Below are 13,693 nucleotides of genomic sequence, written 5' to 3'. Positions count from 1 at the left end.
GCATTTGGAGGAGCTCTCTAGGTAAATTGTTCATTTCCTAACAATTGCTTCGCATTATCTTAATCAGATGAGAAACAATGAACCTTCTGAAGGGAAAAATTAGATGAGTGCACACAAATGCTTCTAGAGCAAGAAGCAGATTTGAATGCTCTGAGGAAGTGAAGAAAGAGTCTAGAGTGGAAGAATTACCTTCAGCACTCAGCAAGTGGGTAGTGCAGCATCCCGCATCCTCACCTGCATCCTCAGCAGCAGCTGCCACCATCCCAAGAACTCTGCAGCGGAGAGAAGAGATGATTTAGACCCGTGGTCACCAACCCGTCAATCGCGATCGACTTGTCGATCCTGGAGGCTCGAGCAGTCGATCACAAGGCTTTAGGTGCCCCTCACCCCCAAGATGAACGCTGCACTGATGCTACCTCCAAAGACAATGGAGGTGGCGCAGGCTTCCTGCAGGGTGGGAGTGGGGAGGTCTGCACCTTCATGCCAGGTCCCGGAAGTGCACAGGCTGCTTTCCCCCACCGTCCTCCCCTCAACAGCCGGTGTGGTACCTAAAACACCGGTCCATCATACGCTGGGGACTTTGTTCCCCTGCCACCTTCCTGCACACGAGGGTGGCGGTGGGAGTGGGGGTCTGGGACTGCATCGGCTCCGGCTGCTCATGCGGCACATGCTGCTGTGGGGAGCAAAGGAGCAAGGCACGCACTGCCCAAGCGGTTGGGGCTGGCACGGTCCAGGACTCTCTCTCCCCCCTCCGGGGAAGGCAGCGGGGGGAATAAAGTCCCCAGCATGCTGGCTCCAGATGTTCAGGCAGCGTGCGCTGCCCAGGGTAGAAAAGGAACAAGGCGTGCACTGCCCCAGCGGTTGGGGCTGGCACGGTCCAGGACTCCCCCTCCTACCACGCAGGAAGGCATCAGGTATAAGATGGACCAGCGTTTCAGGTACTGCACTGCTGTTTGAGGGACGGGGGAGCAGCCTGTGCACTTCCTGAGATTTGGCATGCAGCTGCAGAATCCCCAGGGTACTGGTCCCTGTCCCCTCCCCCCTGTCCCCTGTCCCCTGCCCCAGCACCCATTGGCATCCTACCCTGGCACCCACTCCCCTTCCCCTGCAAACATTGGCACCCTTCCCCAGCACCCACCAGCACCATGCCCCAGCACCCTGCCCCCGCACAGTTGAGGCCACATTAGTGAGGTTTGAGGAATTGTGTTTTAGTATCTCATTTGTATTTGACAGAATATTTCATTTATAAACCAAGCCTGGCCAACAAGCCCCCAATTGGGGTCAAGCCCTCATCTGGCCACAGTATAGTACCCCAGTACACCTCACCCTGACCCCAAATCTGAGCCTACACTGGAACCCCCTGTCCTGAGCCTCTCATCCCCAAACTACTGCACCCCCACATCCTCAGGCTTCTGCCCCAGCACTCTTGCACCATTTACACACTGCAAATCTGTGTCCTGAGCCCATCATACTCCCAGCCTACCTGCCCTGAGCCCCTCACACCCCCCAACCTGAACTCCTGCACCCTCACATCCACAAGCCTGTGGCTTGCTCAGCACCCCAACCCTCCACCTGACCAACACTCTCCAGCCTGGAGCCCCCTCCCTGAGCCAGCATCCTCTTCTCCACCTCCTCCTGCATCCAAATTCCCTCCCAGAGCTTGCACCTCTCACCCTTCCCCACACCTAAATCCCTCATTCACACCCCAGAGCCCACACCACCTGTCTCCACCCAGTGTGGGTACAACTAGACTGCAGGAGTTTTTCTGGCAAACACGCTCTTTTGGCAGCCCCTCTATTCCTTGTTCCATGAGGAAGGAGGGAGCTTCCAAGAAAAGAGTTTTTCTGACATTTGGCCCAGTCTAGACAGGCCAAATGTTGGAAAAATTTCTTCCAACAGAAGTATCGAAAAAAAGCAGCAGTGTAGCCGTACCCTGAGACCGTATAAGGGCTAGGGATAGCAAATGATGGAAAAGGGGACTAGAGAGGGTGGGACTTCAAGGAGTGGGTGGGTTCTTGGGGAAGGGACAGGGTAGATCTTGGCTTGTCCTGACATTTAAAAAGTGATGTTGGGTATAAAAAGGTTGTAGCCCACTGATTTAGACAGTCCGAAATATCACACATTTTGCACTGAAGTTTTTAAGTCAGGTTGTTTTCTTCGTTTATTTTTATTCACAAATGGGTCCTTCAGACACCCTCAGCATCTAAACAAAAGAAATCACTGTCCCCTGAATTCAGAGCTGTTATTCAGCACGAGAACCAAACCAGAGGATCACAAAGATAAAGCCCTGCAAGTCTGCAGATATCCATGACTCTTTTTTGCAGATATGAATGTGAATGAGGATACAAATTTTGTATCTTGAATCCTGCAAATCTGCAGTTATCCACTTTATATCCATAGGTATCCACACGCAATTGTCTGCAACTCATATTTCTGGATATGGATGCAGCTTTGAATACAAACGCAGGACTCTATACATAGGGCAGGGGACTGGACTCAATGATCTCTCGAGGTCCCTTCCAGTTCTAGTGTTCTATAATCCTAAATATCCAGCAAATGTGCTAAATTTTCCAGATGGGAATTAATACCGCATACTGAACTGATTCATTATTGTCCTGTTACACATCTATTAACTTCAGTGGCCCTGGTACTCCAAGCTTCTATGCCATGCCATGCCATGCGGGGGGATTATCCCTCTAAGACAAACAGAAATGAACATGGGATCAAGGAACATTCTATGTACCTGTTCTTACTTGTAGGCTTAGGCAACCGATCAATAACTTGGCTGAGTGAACCAGTCGTGTCTAGATCGGTAGAACTGTCCATGGGATCTGAAAACATAATAGGCCATTAGAATGGAAGAGAGATGAACTTCTGGATCCAGGGACAGAAATGTCAGAGTGGAGAAGTTAGAGGAGCTCTGATAGTAACAGCTCACTGTGATACCAGCTTAACCCAGCCCTTCCATGGTCACCATGCCTAATACCAAGCACTTGACAATGATTCCAAAATCCTGGTACCATGTAGGGATGTTAAATTGCATGTAATCAGCTAGTTGAGTAGTCAATGACGTTTCCATCGATTATGCACATGCTTATTGTGTACAGGCAGTCCCCGGGTTACGTACAAGATAGTAGGTTTGTTCTTAAGTTGAATCTGTATGTAAGTCGGAACTGGCGTCCAGATTCAGACACTGCTGAAACTGACCACCAGTTCTGACTTACATACAGAATCAACTTAAGAACCCCAGGCGTCCCCAAGTCAGCTGCTGCTGAAACTGATCAGCAGCTGATTCCAGGAAGCCCGGGGCAGAGCAACTCTGCCTCGGGCTTCCTGTAGTCAGCGCTGGTCAGTTTCAGCAGAAGCTGACTTGGGGACGCCTGGGGCAGAGCAGCTGGGGTGCTGCTGGGTTGCTCCAGTAGCGCCGCTCCTCGGTGCTACTGGACCAACCCAGCAGCACCCCATCTGCTCTGTCCCAGGCGTCCTGATTCAGCCGCTGCTGAAACTGACCAGCAGCGGCTGAATCAGGACCTGGGGCAGAGCAGCTGGGGTGCTGCCGGGTTGGTCCAGTAGTGCCCAGAGCGGCGCTGCAGGACCAATCGGCAGCACCCCAGCTGCTCTGCCCCAGGGTCCAAAACAAAAGCCTGGTCTGCTGGGGGGGGCACACTAGCTGAGCCCCCTCCCCCCCCCGCAGACCAGGGACACGGGGAGCAGAGCCGCAGCGGCAGCGGCGTGCCGCGCCTCTGAAGCTTTGCTCTGGCAAAACCTAAGAGGCGCGGGACCCCGCCATGGCTGCCGCTTCAGTCCCGGTGCCTGTGGTCTGCTGGGGACGGTCCCCAGCAGACCACAGGCACCGGGACTGAAGCGGCAGTAACGGCGGGTTCCCGCGCTTCTGAGGCTTTGCCAGAGCAAAGCCTCAGAAGCACGGGAACCCGCCCGGTGCCCCTGGTCTGCTGGAGACGGTCTCCAGCAGACCCGTGGCACCGGAGCAGCTTACGAACGGGGCTCTCTCGCCCCGGAGCTCACAGGTAGCAATCCGCCACCTCGACCTCTGGGGCGAGAAAGCCCCGTTCGTAAGTGCGGATCCGACATAAGTCGGATCCGCGTAAGTCGGGGACTGCCTGTAGTCAATTAGTCACTTACACTCCTAGTATCAACATCTCCAAAGCCAGCAGCCATCAAATGGCTTATCAATACAATTCTTGCTCTAAGTTCCATTCTCCTGCAATAGGGATGTTAAATATTGGTTAATTGAATAGTCGGGTAGCCTCATGAATTCTTAGTGGTTAGCCAACTATTCAATAGTCCCTGGGGGCAGAGCCAGCAGCAGTGCAGGGTGCCAGGTGAGAGCTAGTGCACAAGGGGAGCCAGTTTAAAAAACAGCTCCTCTTGTGGAACAGCTGTTTGTTGCCCTTTACTGCTGCCTCTGACAAAGAGGCAGCAGCGCAGGGTGGCAGCAGCCTCTGTCCATGTGGGAGAGGGGTCCTGAGCTCCCAGGCCTGGTGCGAACTGGAACTGAGACAGGTTGCCTGCCCACCCAGCTCCCAATACATTTTAAATGCAGAGCCATACCAGGGGTAAATCGTGCACCTGACATGAGCCAGAACTGAGCCAGGCTACTGGCCAACCTGCTAAAAAACATACTGGTTTGGGAGTTGGGGGGCAAATGCGTGTAATCTATAGCAGTGTATTTCAACCAGTGGTACAAGCACCCTTAGGGATACTAAAGAGAATTCGGGGGTGGGGCGGCATCAACAACTGAAATGTGGAGAAAGCTGCATTTGTGTTTTAAATTTTACAGCAATTTATTATTTTGTACTTTTCACACCCAAAGTGTCGCCACCCCCCCACGATGAAGCTGCACAGACAAATGAGATAAAGCCCCGCCTGACACGGCCCGGCCCCGCGCGCTCCCTCACCTGCGCGCTGCTTCTCCTCGGCGCCCCCGTCGCCTCCTCCGGGCCCGGCCCCGGCCCGCTGCGCCAGGCAGGCGGCGGCTCGCGGCGGCTCCTGCTCCTCACGAGGCCCCTGCAGAAACGCAGCCCACACGGCGCTCACTTCCCCGCCGGCCGGGCCGAGCCGCCGCCCCGCCCCCCGGCGCGGCCACTCACCTGCGCGGGGCCCTGGCCGGGCAGGCGCAGGCCGAGGCAGCCATGGGCAGCGGCCTCCTCCGGCTGCGAGTCCTCCACCACCAGGCGCGGCGAGTCCTGCTGGGAGAAGCCGGCCTCGAGCGGGCTGTGGCGCGGCTCCATCCGCGGCCCTGCCGGGAAGGGGGGGGTCAGCGCCGCCCCCGGCCCGGCTTCCGGCCCCCCCGCGGAGCCGGCGGGAAGCGGCCTGCGAGCCAGACAAAGCGCCCCGCCCCCACGCGCCGCGCCGCGCCTCACCTCACCTCACGGCCCCGGCGCTCGGGCCGCGCGCCGGCTTCCCGCGGCCGCTCATGCTTCCGGCCCGCGGATTGGCGCCGCCGCGGCACGTCCCGCCCACGCGCGGCTGCGCCGTTCCCCCGGCAACAGCGGAGCATCTCGCCCCTCCCCCGCCCGCCGTGTGCCAGCGCGGGAAGGGGCGTCCCTGCGGCCGGAGGCCGCCTGCCATGGCCGCGCGCCGCCCCGCTGTTCTAGAGCGGACCCGGCCACGCTACGTGCCCCTCTGACCTGAGGCGCCTCAGGCCGTTCCCAGCGCCACACGCTGAGCGCATCACAGAGTGGAAGCAAAAGCCATTTGTGACACGGAGTCCGTGATGCGGGGCAGGGGAAAGCCCCGCTCCTCAGGCCCTACCACGTGTGCAAGCAATCCTACACTGGAGCCAACAACATTTGCGAGCCAGAATGCGCTCTGGATACCTTCTGCAGAAAGTCCATTTTAGAAATATTTCAGTGACTAGTATCCTCTCTCCTACCTCCCCTCTTCAGTACTGTCAATCCAATTATACAGGCCTCAAAGGGAAAGCTAGTCCAGAGGGTTACATATTCCACACGTAGAAAGGATCATTCTGATCATCTAACCCATATAACAGAAGCCATAGGAATTATTTTGGGGAAGGGATTAAGGTATCTTTTAGAAAGACATCCAATCTTGATTTTAAATTTACCAGTAATCCACCCAGACCTTTGGTTATGCAATTAATACAATTTTAGAAGCATTTAAAAGTTGTCTAAAACTCTCTCATACATAACTCTTATTTTTAAGGTGTGGCATTTTGGGACTTTCCAGAGTTAGAAGAAATGCTATATATCCTATTGGAAAAGAGGAAAGCTCCAGTTTCAAACAGCAGATAGCACTGAATATGACCCATCTTACATGTCAGATGAATGCAAGTTTATAGTGGAAATCCTGAGAGGGTTAGGAAGAAGACCAGCATTTCCTTTCAGATTTTTAAATAGCAACTAATTAAAATGACTTGGGAACTATTTGCAAGGGTCTGTGTCCTGGGAGGGGATATGGCAGTGTAGAAATTGTTTAGTATGACAAGTAGACTTAGTCCTTGGGCTCAGAGATGTTAGGCAAGTTTGCCTAAAAACAATTTTTAGAAGTTTTAAGAAAATGTGGCTGAACTATTTGAAGTCAGATTGGGGGATGGGTAGGTTGACGGGGTTAGGGCTGCATTCTTCTGCTTCAAATCCCCACCACAATGTTATATTTTAGGGCTGTTGATTAATCTCAGTTAACTCAAAAAATAAATTGTGATTTAAAAAAAAATCACAATTAATTGGATTGTCAAACCATACAATGCTAATTGTAATTTATTAAATATTTTGGATGCTATTCTGTTTTCAAATATATTGATTTCTACAATTCAAAATGCAAAGAGTACAGCATTCATTTTATATGTTACATATTTGCATTGTAAAAATAATAAATATAGTATTTTTCAGTTCCTCATACAAGCATTGTAGTACACTCTATCGTGAAAATGTAACAAAAATGTAGATTTTTTTTGTTACACAACTACACATAACCACAGAGAATACAGAGGGCGGGGCTTCAAGGATGGGCATTGGCATCACAGAGACTTGGTGGGATAATACACATGATTAGAATATTGGTATAGAAGGGTACAGCTTACTGAGGAAGGAGAGGCAGGAAAAAAAGGGAGGTGGTGTTGCCTTATATATTAAAAATGTACACGCTTGGACTGAGGTGGAGATAGACGTAGGAGAGAGCTGGTAGGTAAGGTCCCATGGGAGGCAAGACTGAGGGGAAAAATAACTGAAGAGAGTTGACATTTTGTCAAAGGGACATTATTAAGGTCCCAAAAGCAAGCTATTCCGCTGTGTAGGAAAGATAGAAAATATGGCAAAAGACCGCCTTGGCTTAACCAGGAGATCTTGCATGATCTAAAAATGAGTCATAAAAAATGAAAACTAGGACAAATTACAAAGGACGAATATAGGAAAACAATACAGGAATGCAGAGGCAATATTAGAAAGGCAAAGGCACAAAACCAGCTCAAACTAGCTACAGGCATAGAGGGAAACAAGACATTCTATAAATATAATGAAGCAAGAGGAAGACCAAGGACAGGATAGGCCCATTGCTCAGTGAGGAGGGAGAAACAGTAACAGGAAACTTGGAAATGGCACAGATGCTTAATAACTACTTTGTTTCACTCTTCACCAAGAAGTCTGATGAAGGAATGCCTAACATAGTGAATGCTAGTGGGAAGGGGTAGGTTTAGAAGATAAAATTTAAAAAAAGGTCAAGTTAAAAATCACTTAGCAATGTTAGATGTCTGCAAGTCACCTGGGCCTGATGAAATGCATCCTAGGATACTCAAGGAGCTGATAGAGGAGGTATCTGAGTCTTTAGCTATCATATTTGGAAAATCATGGAAGACAGGAGCGATTCCAGAAGATTGCTTCTTTGCACCTCTATCCCCTGCAACCGAACTAAGCTGCCCACTCCTGCTGGTTCCCTGCACTTCCCCCCAAACCATCCCTCACAATCCAAGGGAGTGCAGCACCAGTTCCCTGCAGCCCCTCACAGCCCAGCTGAGCTGCCTGTCTGTTCTGTATGCCCTCTCCCATCCACCTCAGCCCAGCTGAGCCCTGCACTGGTTCCCTGCATGCCACCCCCACAGCACAGCTGAGCCCCGTTTCCCTGCACCTCCTCCAAGCCCCTCAAAACTGCTGAGCCAAGAGCCCATTCCCTGTCTCTCCCTCCCCTTGAGTCTAGCCCTGGTTCCTGGCACCTCCCTCCTCCTGCAGTCAAACTGAGCTCTGAGCTCCACACACACACACCCCCCCACCCCACCTCACCGCCCAGCTCCCCAGACCTCCCCACTCTGCAACCCAGCTGCGCTCAATTTCCCTGCACCTTCCCCCAAACCATGTAGACATGCTGAGCCAGTGCTGATTCCCTGCCCCTGCCTTGGCTGTGTCTACACTGGCACGATCTTGTGCCAAAGCGGCCGCTCTCGCGCAAAAATTTGCTGCCTGTCTACACTGGCCGTGTGTTCTTGCGCAAGTACACTAACGTTCTCATGTATGAAATCAGGGCTTCTTCCACAAGAACTATGATGCTCCCGCTCAGGAATAAACCCTTTTGAGCAACTATTCTTGCGCAAGAGGCCAGTGTAGATAGGCAACATGAATTTCTTGAGCAAGAAAGCCCTATGGATTAAATGGCCATTGGCACTTTCTTGGACAAGAGAGTGTCCACACTGCCATAGATGCTCTTGTGCAAAAGCACAGCTCGCACATGGAAGAGTGGATGTGTTCTTGCACAAGAAACAACCAGTGTAGACATAGCCTAAGAGTTTCCTCACATGAGCAAAATGAATTTTGTGTTATGCACCAGTACTGAGTTCATGTGGCTTGTTTGGATGTGGCACCCAAGTTATTAATAAATATTTTTAAACCTCTACCTTTTTCCTCTGCTGCCATGTCAGCTCCCCTGGTGCCTGCTGCCCCCCCCCCCTCCTCACCCTCCTCTGCTGTCCTGACTCCTGTTCTTCTCACTGTCCTCAGCCCTCCTGCAACCTGCCCCCCTCCACCAGCCCTTCTCTCCTCCCTGTGACCATTTCTCCAGTAGCCCCACTCTGATCATGTGAGCTACCCCTCCTCATCCCCTCTCCTAACACCTCCCTCTACAAACCTGCCCTGCGTCTCTCCTCTGATGGTGGTCCCTCCCCTGCAGGTGTCTGCCCTTCTGCTTCACCCCCAGAATCCCCTGGCACCTGCACCTTCCCTTAGCCCTGCACCCTCCTGGTGCCTCCCTCTTCCCTCACTGGCCCTGCCCCCTTTGCTCCATTTTTCCCTGATGCCCACCCCCTCACCACCCTCTGCCCCCATTCCCCTCATGCCCCTCTGCCCTCTCACGACTTGCTCCATCCCAGCCTTCCTCGTGCCCACCCCTTCTTTCAAGCCTTCTCCCAGCACCTCCCCTCACCCCTCTAGCCCCCAATGCCCTTACCCTCTCCCCTCCCAGCATCACCCTGTCCCCCCTCCCACTGACACCTCCCCTCCTGCCCTTTTCCTCATTGTCTGCGCTTGGGCCCCTGCCATTTGTCTCTCCTCCACCCCGGTCCCTTGGTGCCTTCCCCTTCCCCTCCGCACAAGCACCTTCCTCTCCCAGCCCTTCCCCTTTCCCTCTGCACAAGCCCCTTCCCTTCCCTCCCCCTCCCCCATCTTCCACTTTGTGGGGCGGGAGTCTGTGCTCTGTCCCCGGACTCCGAACCCGCAACTCAGCCATGTGGCGCATCACAGCACCCAGCAGGTTTAAAATCCCGGGCCGTGACGTTACGTCACATCTGGGCGTCTCCCCACCCACTGGTTTGAGCACGCTGCGCAGGGCAGTAGCAGCCAGTGAGGGGGAGCTCAGGGAAGGTTGCGCACGGGAGAGACAGGGACGGGGGAGAGACGCTCTGGGGACGGGGTGGGAGGATGCATGTGGGGGGGAGGGGATAAAGGAGGGGTTGGGACCAGCTCCAGCTCCAAATATTGCTGGAGCATAGGCACCACAAGCCCACACAACTCGCCGCCCATGCCTCTGCTGGCTAGCCAGCTCTCTCTCTCTCTCTTTTTCAGAGGGGGCGGGGGAGCGCCGGCTCCTCGCGGAACCCCTCGTTTTGCTCCGCAGATCCCTGGGGTTCCGCGGAGCACCAATTGGGAAACACTGGCCTAGGAAGTACGGCAGAAAGGGATCTAGAGCTTATAGTGGACCACAAGCTAAATAGGAGTCAACAGTGTGACACCGTTGCAGAAAAAGCAAACACGAATATAGGATGCATTAACAGGAGTGTTATGAGCAAGACACAAGAAGTCATTCTTCCCCTCTACTCTGCGCTGATTAGGTCTCAGTTGGAGTATTGTGTCCAGTTCTGGGCACCACATTTCAAGAAAGATGTGGAGAAACTGGAGAAGGTCCAGAGAAGAGCAACAAGAATGATTAAGTATCAGAGGGGTAGCTGTGTTAGTCTGAATCTGCAAAAGCAGCAAGGAGTCCTGTGGCACCTTGTAGACTAACCAAAGTGTTGGAGCATAAGCTTTCGTGGGCAAAGACTTCAGAAGAATGATTCAAGGTCTAGAGAACATGACCTATGAGGGAAGACTGAAAGAATTGGACTTGTTTAGTTTGGAAAGGAGAAGACTGAGGGGGGACATGATAGCGGTTTTCAGGTATCTAAAAGGGTGTCACAAGGAGGAGGGAGAAAATTGTTCTTCCTGGCCTCTGAGGATAGAACAAGAAGCAATGGGCTTAAACTGCAGCAAGGGACGTTTAGGTTGGACATTAGGAAAAAGTTCCTGACTGTCAGGGTGGCTAAACACTGAAATAAATTGCCTCTCGGCTCTTAATACATTTAAAAGGCTGGTGGCACAGCATCTGGTACGGGAGTCGAGCTGGCAGTCAGCTGATTCCCAGCTCATGCCCAGTCCCCGCTACTCCCCTGCTTCCTCTGCCCCCTGTGGAGACGGTGCTGGCGGGAACCAGCTTTTAAGCCAGCTCCCCCCAGCACTGGCTCTCCCGTTCCCTCCCACTCACTGTCTCTAAAATCATACTTTGAAATGCTCTCTTTGATTTCCCAGTATTTCCTTTATATCATTCAGAATGGTCCACAGCTCCTTTTCTTATTAGGCACTTTGAGGGGAGGGGGGCAGTCTAATGATTAGAATAGGAGACCAGGAATCAGGGTTTCTGGATTCTAATCCCAAATTACTTCACCTCTGTGTTTCAGTTCACTGTCGCCCTGCCTGTCAAGAAAGATGACATCACCTTCATGTATTCGAATTACCAACTGTAAAGTCTTTTATTGTTATGGCAATCTCAGCTAGCATCTGCTTGGTTGATTTTTGCCTGAATGTGCCTGCTTCTGATTTTATACAGGTCAATATTACAAGGTGCTAAATTCTATTAACTCCCAGCAACTTCAGTAGGGATTAAGAGTGCTCAGTTTCGTACAGGTTCAACTCCTTGAAGATTAATACACATTACCAAATGTAAACTGTCCACCCAGTTGCCAGAAAATGTGCTAGCTGAACACAGTTTGTCCTTGTCTGTGCTTACAGCTAAGCAGGGTCTGAATCTGGTTTAAGTAACACGATCACCAATATCTGTATCCAAGCCATAAGACCATGTCTTTATGAGGAAAAAAGTGCATTTCTAACATGTATCATGTTACAACCCATGCACGGCATGGAAATTTGTATTGCAGCATGTTTTGGCTAGTAGGAGCCAGGTTTTACTTCAACCAGGTAACATGTAGGGATGTAACTCAGTAGTTGAGTATATGATTAGCCAATAAGCCTAAACTTATCAGTTAATCTTCTCAACTTCTTGCATTCCCACCTCCCTTGCTGCCTCTGGATCAGAGGCAGCAAGGGGGGGGAAGCAGGAGCTGATGGATGATGGCTTAAAAGCCAGTCCTTCCCCCCAGCACCAGCTCCACAGTGCTGTCTCCTTCCCTCCCCCGCAGGAGAGTGGGGGCAGGAGAGGCTGCCATGAAGCAGCCTCTGCCTGCAGAGAGCCTGGGCCTGCTGCAGATAGAGGCTGGTCTCCAGCTGAAGCCCCTGTCCACTGGGAGTCCCAGCTCCCCACAGACAGAAGCAGCCTCTGTCCGCAGGGAGCTGGGACATCAGGCCCTGGACAGGGACTGCTGACCGTGGACATAGGCTGCGTCACGGCAGCAGCCCCTATTCACAGGGGGGTCTGAGTTCCCCACAGACTGAGGCTGCTCTGCATCCCATGGAGCAGCCTCAGACTATGGGCAGCCCCGGGCCACCACAGAGAAAGGCTGCTTTGTGGCACCATGCTTACCCCCTCTCCTGCAGCAGCCTGTCTGTGGGGAGCACCAACCCCTGCAGACGGGGGCTGCTACCACCCCACACTGCTGCCTCTGCAGAGAGCTGGGTTTTAAACTGGCTCCCACCTGTTACAAAGGCAGTAGCGCAGGGTGGCAGGGGACTCCCTGGGGCTGGGGCCAGACTGCACGGTCTGTCCCACCTCCAGGGACTACAGAAGAGCTGAATAACCGACAGGTATTCATGCAGTTACTTGACTATTCAATTCACTAACATCCCTAGTAACGTGTTATAACGACATCGCTTAAAATCCAACTGTAGGTACATTAACATGGTAGCCGCTATGCGCTAGCACTTTTTTCCTAGTGAAAACTAGGCGATGTGACAACACTACACTAGCCTGATTTAAATCAGTAACTCTGTTGAACTATATCAATGCCCAGACGCTACCTACTTCTGTTAGTCTGTAGGGTGCTGCAGGACCATTGGTTGGGTTTTTAAGTTTTTCCATTGCAAACAACATACCTGTCTCCAAATCACTTCAAGATTAGGAAAGAGCCGCTCAGGTATTTTCATCAATACTGCAGCATTTTCTCCAGTGCTTCCCTGCTAAGCCTCCCCATGGACTCATCCTCTGGAAAGACAAGGGATTTTCTGAGCTTCCTCCCGAGGCTCAGCGAGGCCTCTCGCCGCGGGGAGAAAGGAGCCTCCGCCGCCCCACACCCCGCGGGCCGCATGTCCCTCCAGCTCTAATGCAGCCGGAACCCCCGCAGGGCCGAGGCCGGCTTCGGGCGGAGCTCGCAGGCAGGGGGCCGGGCTCGCCTGAGGCCGCTCAAGGTCAGGTGAGGCTGGGAGCGGCCCGGCAGCGGGGCCCGGGGCCGCGCTCGATCCCGGGCGGGCTCTGCCCGGCGGAGCCCAAAGGACAAAGCGGCGGCCCCGGGCCCGGCGCGTCACGCGCGTTACCTGCTCCCGGCGAGCTCCGAGCCCGGCCAGGGGCGCTCCGGCCGCATCTCCGCCTCCCGGCTGCAGCCCGCCCCGCTGACATCAGCGGAGAGCGATCACCGGCGGCTCCGCCCGCAGCCCTTAAGGAGCCCGGCCCGGCTCGGGGCAGCCGCGAGCCCCATGGCTGCGCTGTGCGAGTGCCCCCCACCAGCCGGGCAGGGAAAGCTGGGGAGATGTGCACAGCGCACCAGAGTTAAAGGCACAGTGCAGGGGCTGTGACCCTCCTTGCTTCCCCGTATCTCTAGCCTCACATCAACTGCCCGAGTTAGGGAAGCACTGTGGTCTGCATTTCTAGATGGGAAACTGAGGCACAGAGTCTGAGTCACAAAGGCTGGCTAGAGCCTGCATCTGATACCCCACCTTGACTCCCTGCCCCAGCTCACTACCCAAACCGTCCGCACCCCTCCTCCCATTCCCAACTCTCCCCCAGACCCTCCACCTGCTTCTGCAGCCCT

General features: G+C 53.4%; 2 protein-coding genes across 4 annotated transcripts in view; both read right to left on the bottom strand.

The window, feature by feature from the left end:
- Nucleotides 1–13,347, bottom strand: part of TP53BP1 (tumor protein p53 binding protein 1) — a 99,972-nt gene extending 86,625 nt beyond the window's left edge. Inside the window, exons 1-6 of one of the 3 annotated variants that reach the window (XM_075916957.1) lie at nucleotides 13,200–13,347; nucleotides 12,762–12,870; nucleotides 5,112–5,260; nucleotides 4,920–5,028; nucleotides 2,744–2,831; nucleotides 190–272 (exon numbers count right to left, since the gene is read on the bottom strand). In XM_075916957.1, the coding sequence (XP_075773072.1) occupies nucleotides 190–272; nucleotides 2,744–2,831; nucleotides 4,920–5,028; nucleotides 5,112–5,252 (421 nt within the window). In that variant the 5' untranslated portion in view covers nucleotides 5,253–5,260; nucleotides 12,762–12,870; nucleotides 13,200–13,347. Of the gene's footprint in view, nucleotides 1–189; nucleotides 273–2,743; nucleotides 2,832–4,919; nucleotides 5,029–5,111; nucleotides 5,261–5,389; nucleotides 5,525–12,761; nucleotides 12,871–13,199 lie in introns of those variants that run through there. The other 2 variants (XM_075916958.1, XM_075916959.1) reach the window with 2 other exon arrangements.
- Nucleotides 1–13,693, bottom strand: part of LOC102458593 (ras GTPase-activating-like protein IQGAP1) — a 564,033-nt gene that overhangs the window by 390,948 nt on the left and 159,392 nt on the right. The window lies entirely within an intron of this gene.

Source organism: Pelodiscus sinensis, unplaced genomic scaffold (genome assembly GCF_049634645.1).
Source record: "Pelodiscus sinensis isolate JC-2024 unplaced genomic scaffold, ASM4963464v1 ctg56, whole genome shotgun sequence".
NCBI classification, from domain to species: domain Eukaryota; kingdom Metazoa; phylum Chordata; order Testudines; family Trionychidae; genus Pelodiscus; species Pelodiscus sinensis.
Note: the sequence above shows the minus strand (reverse complement) of the source record. Positions and strands in the feature narration are given on the sequence as shown.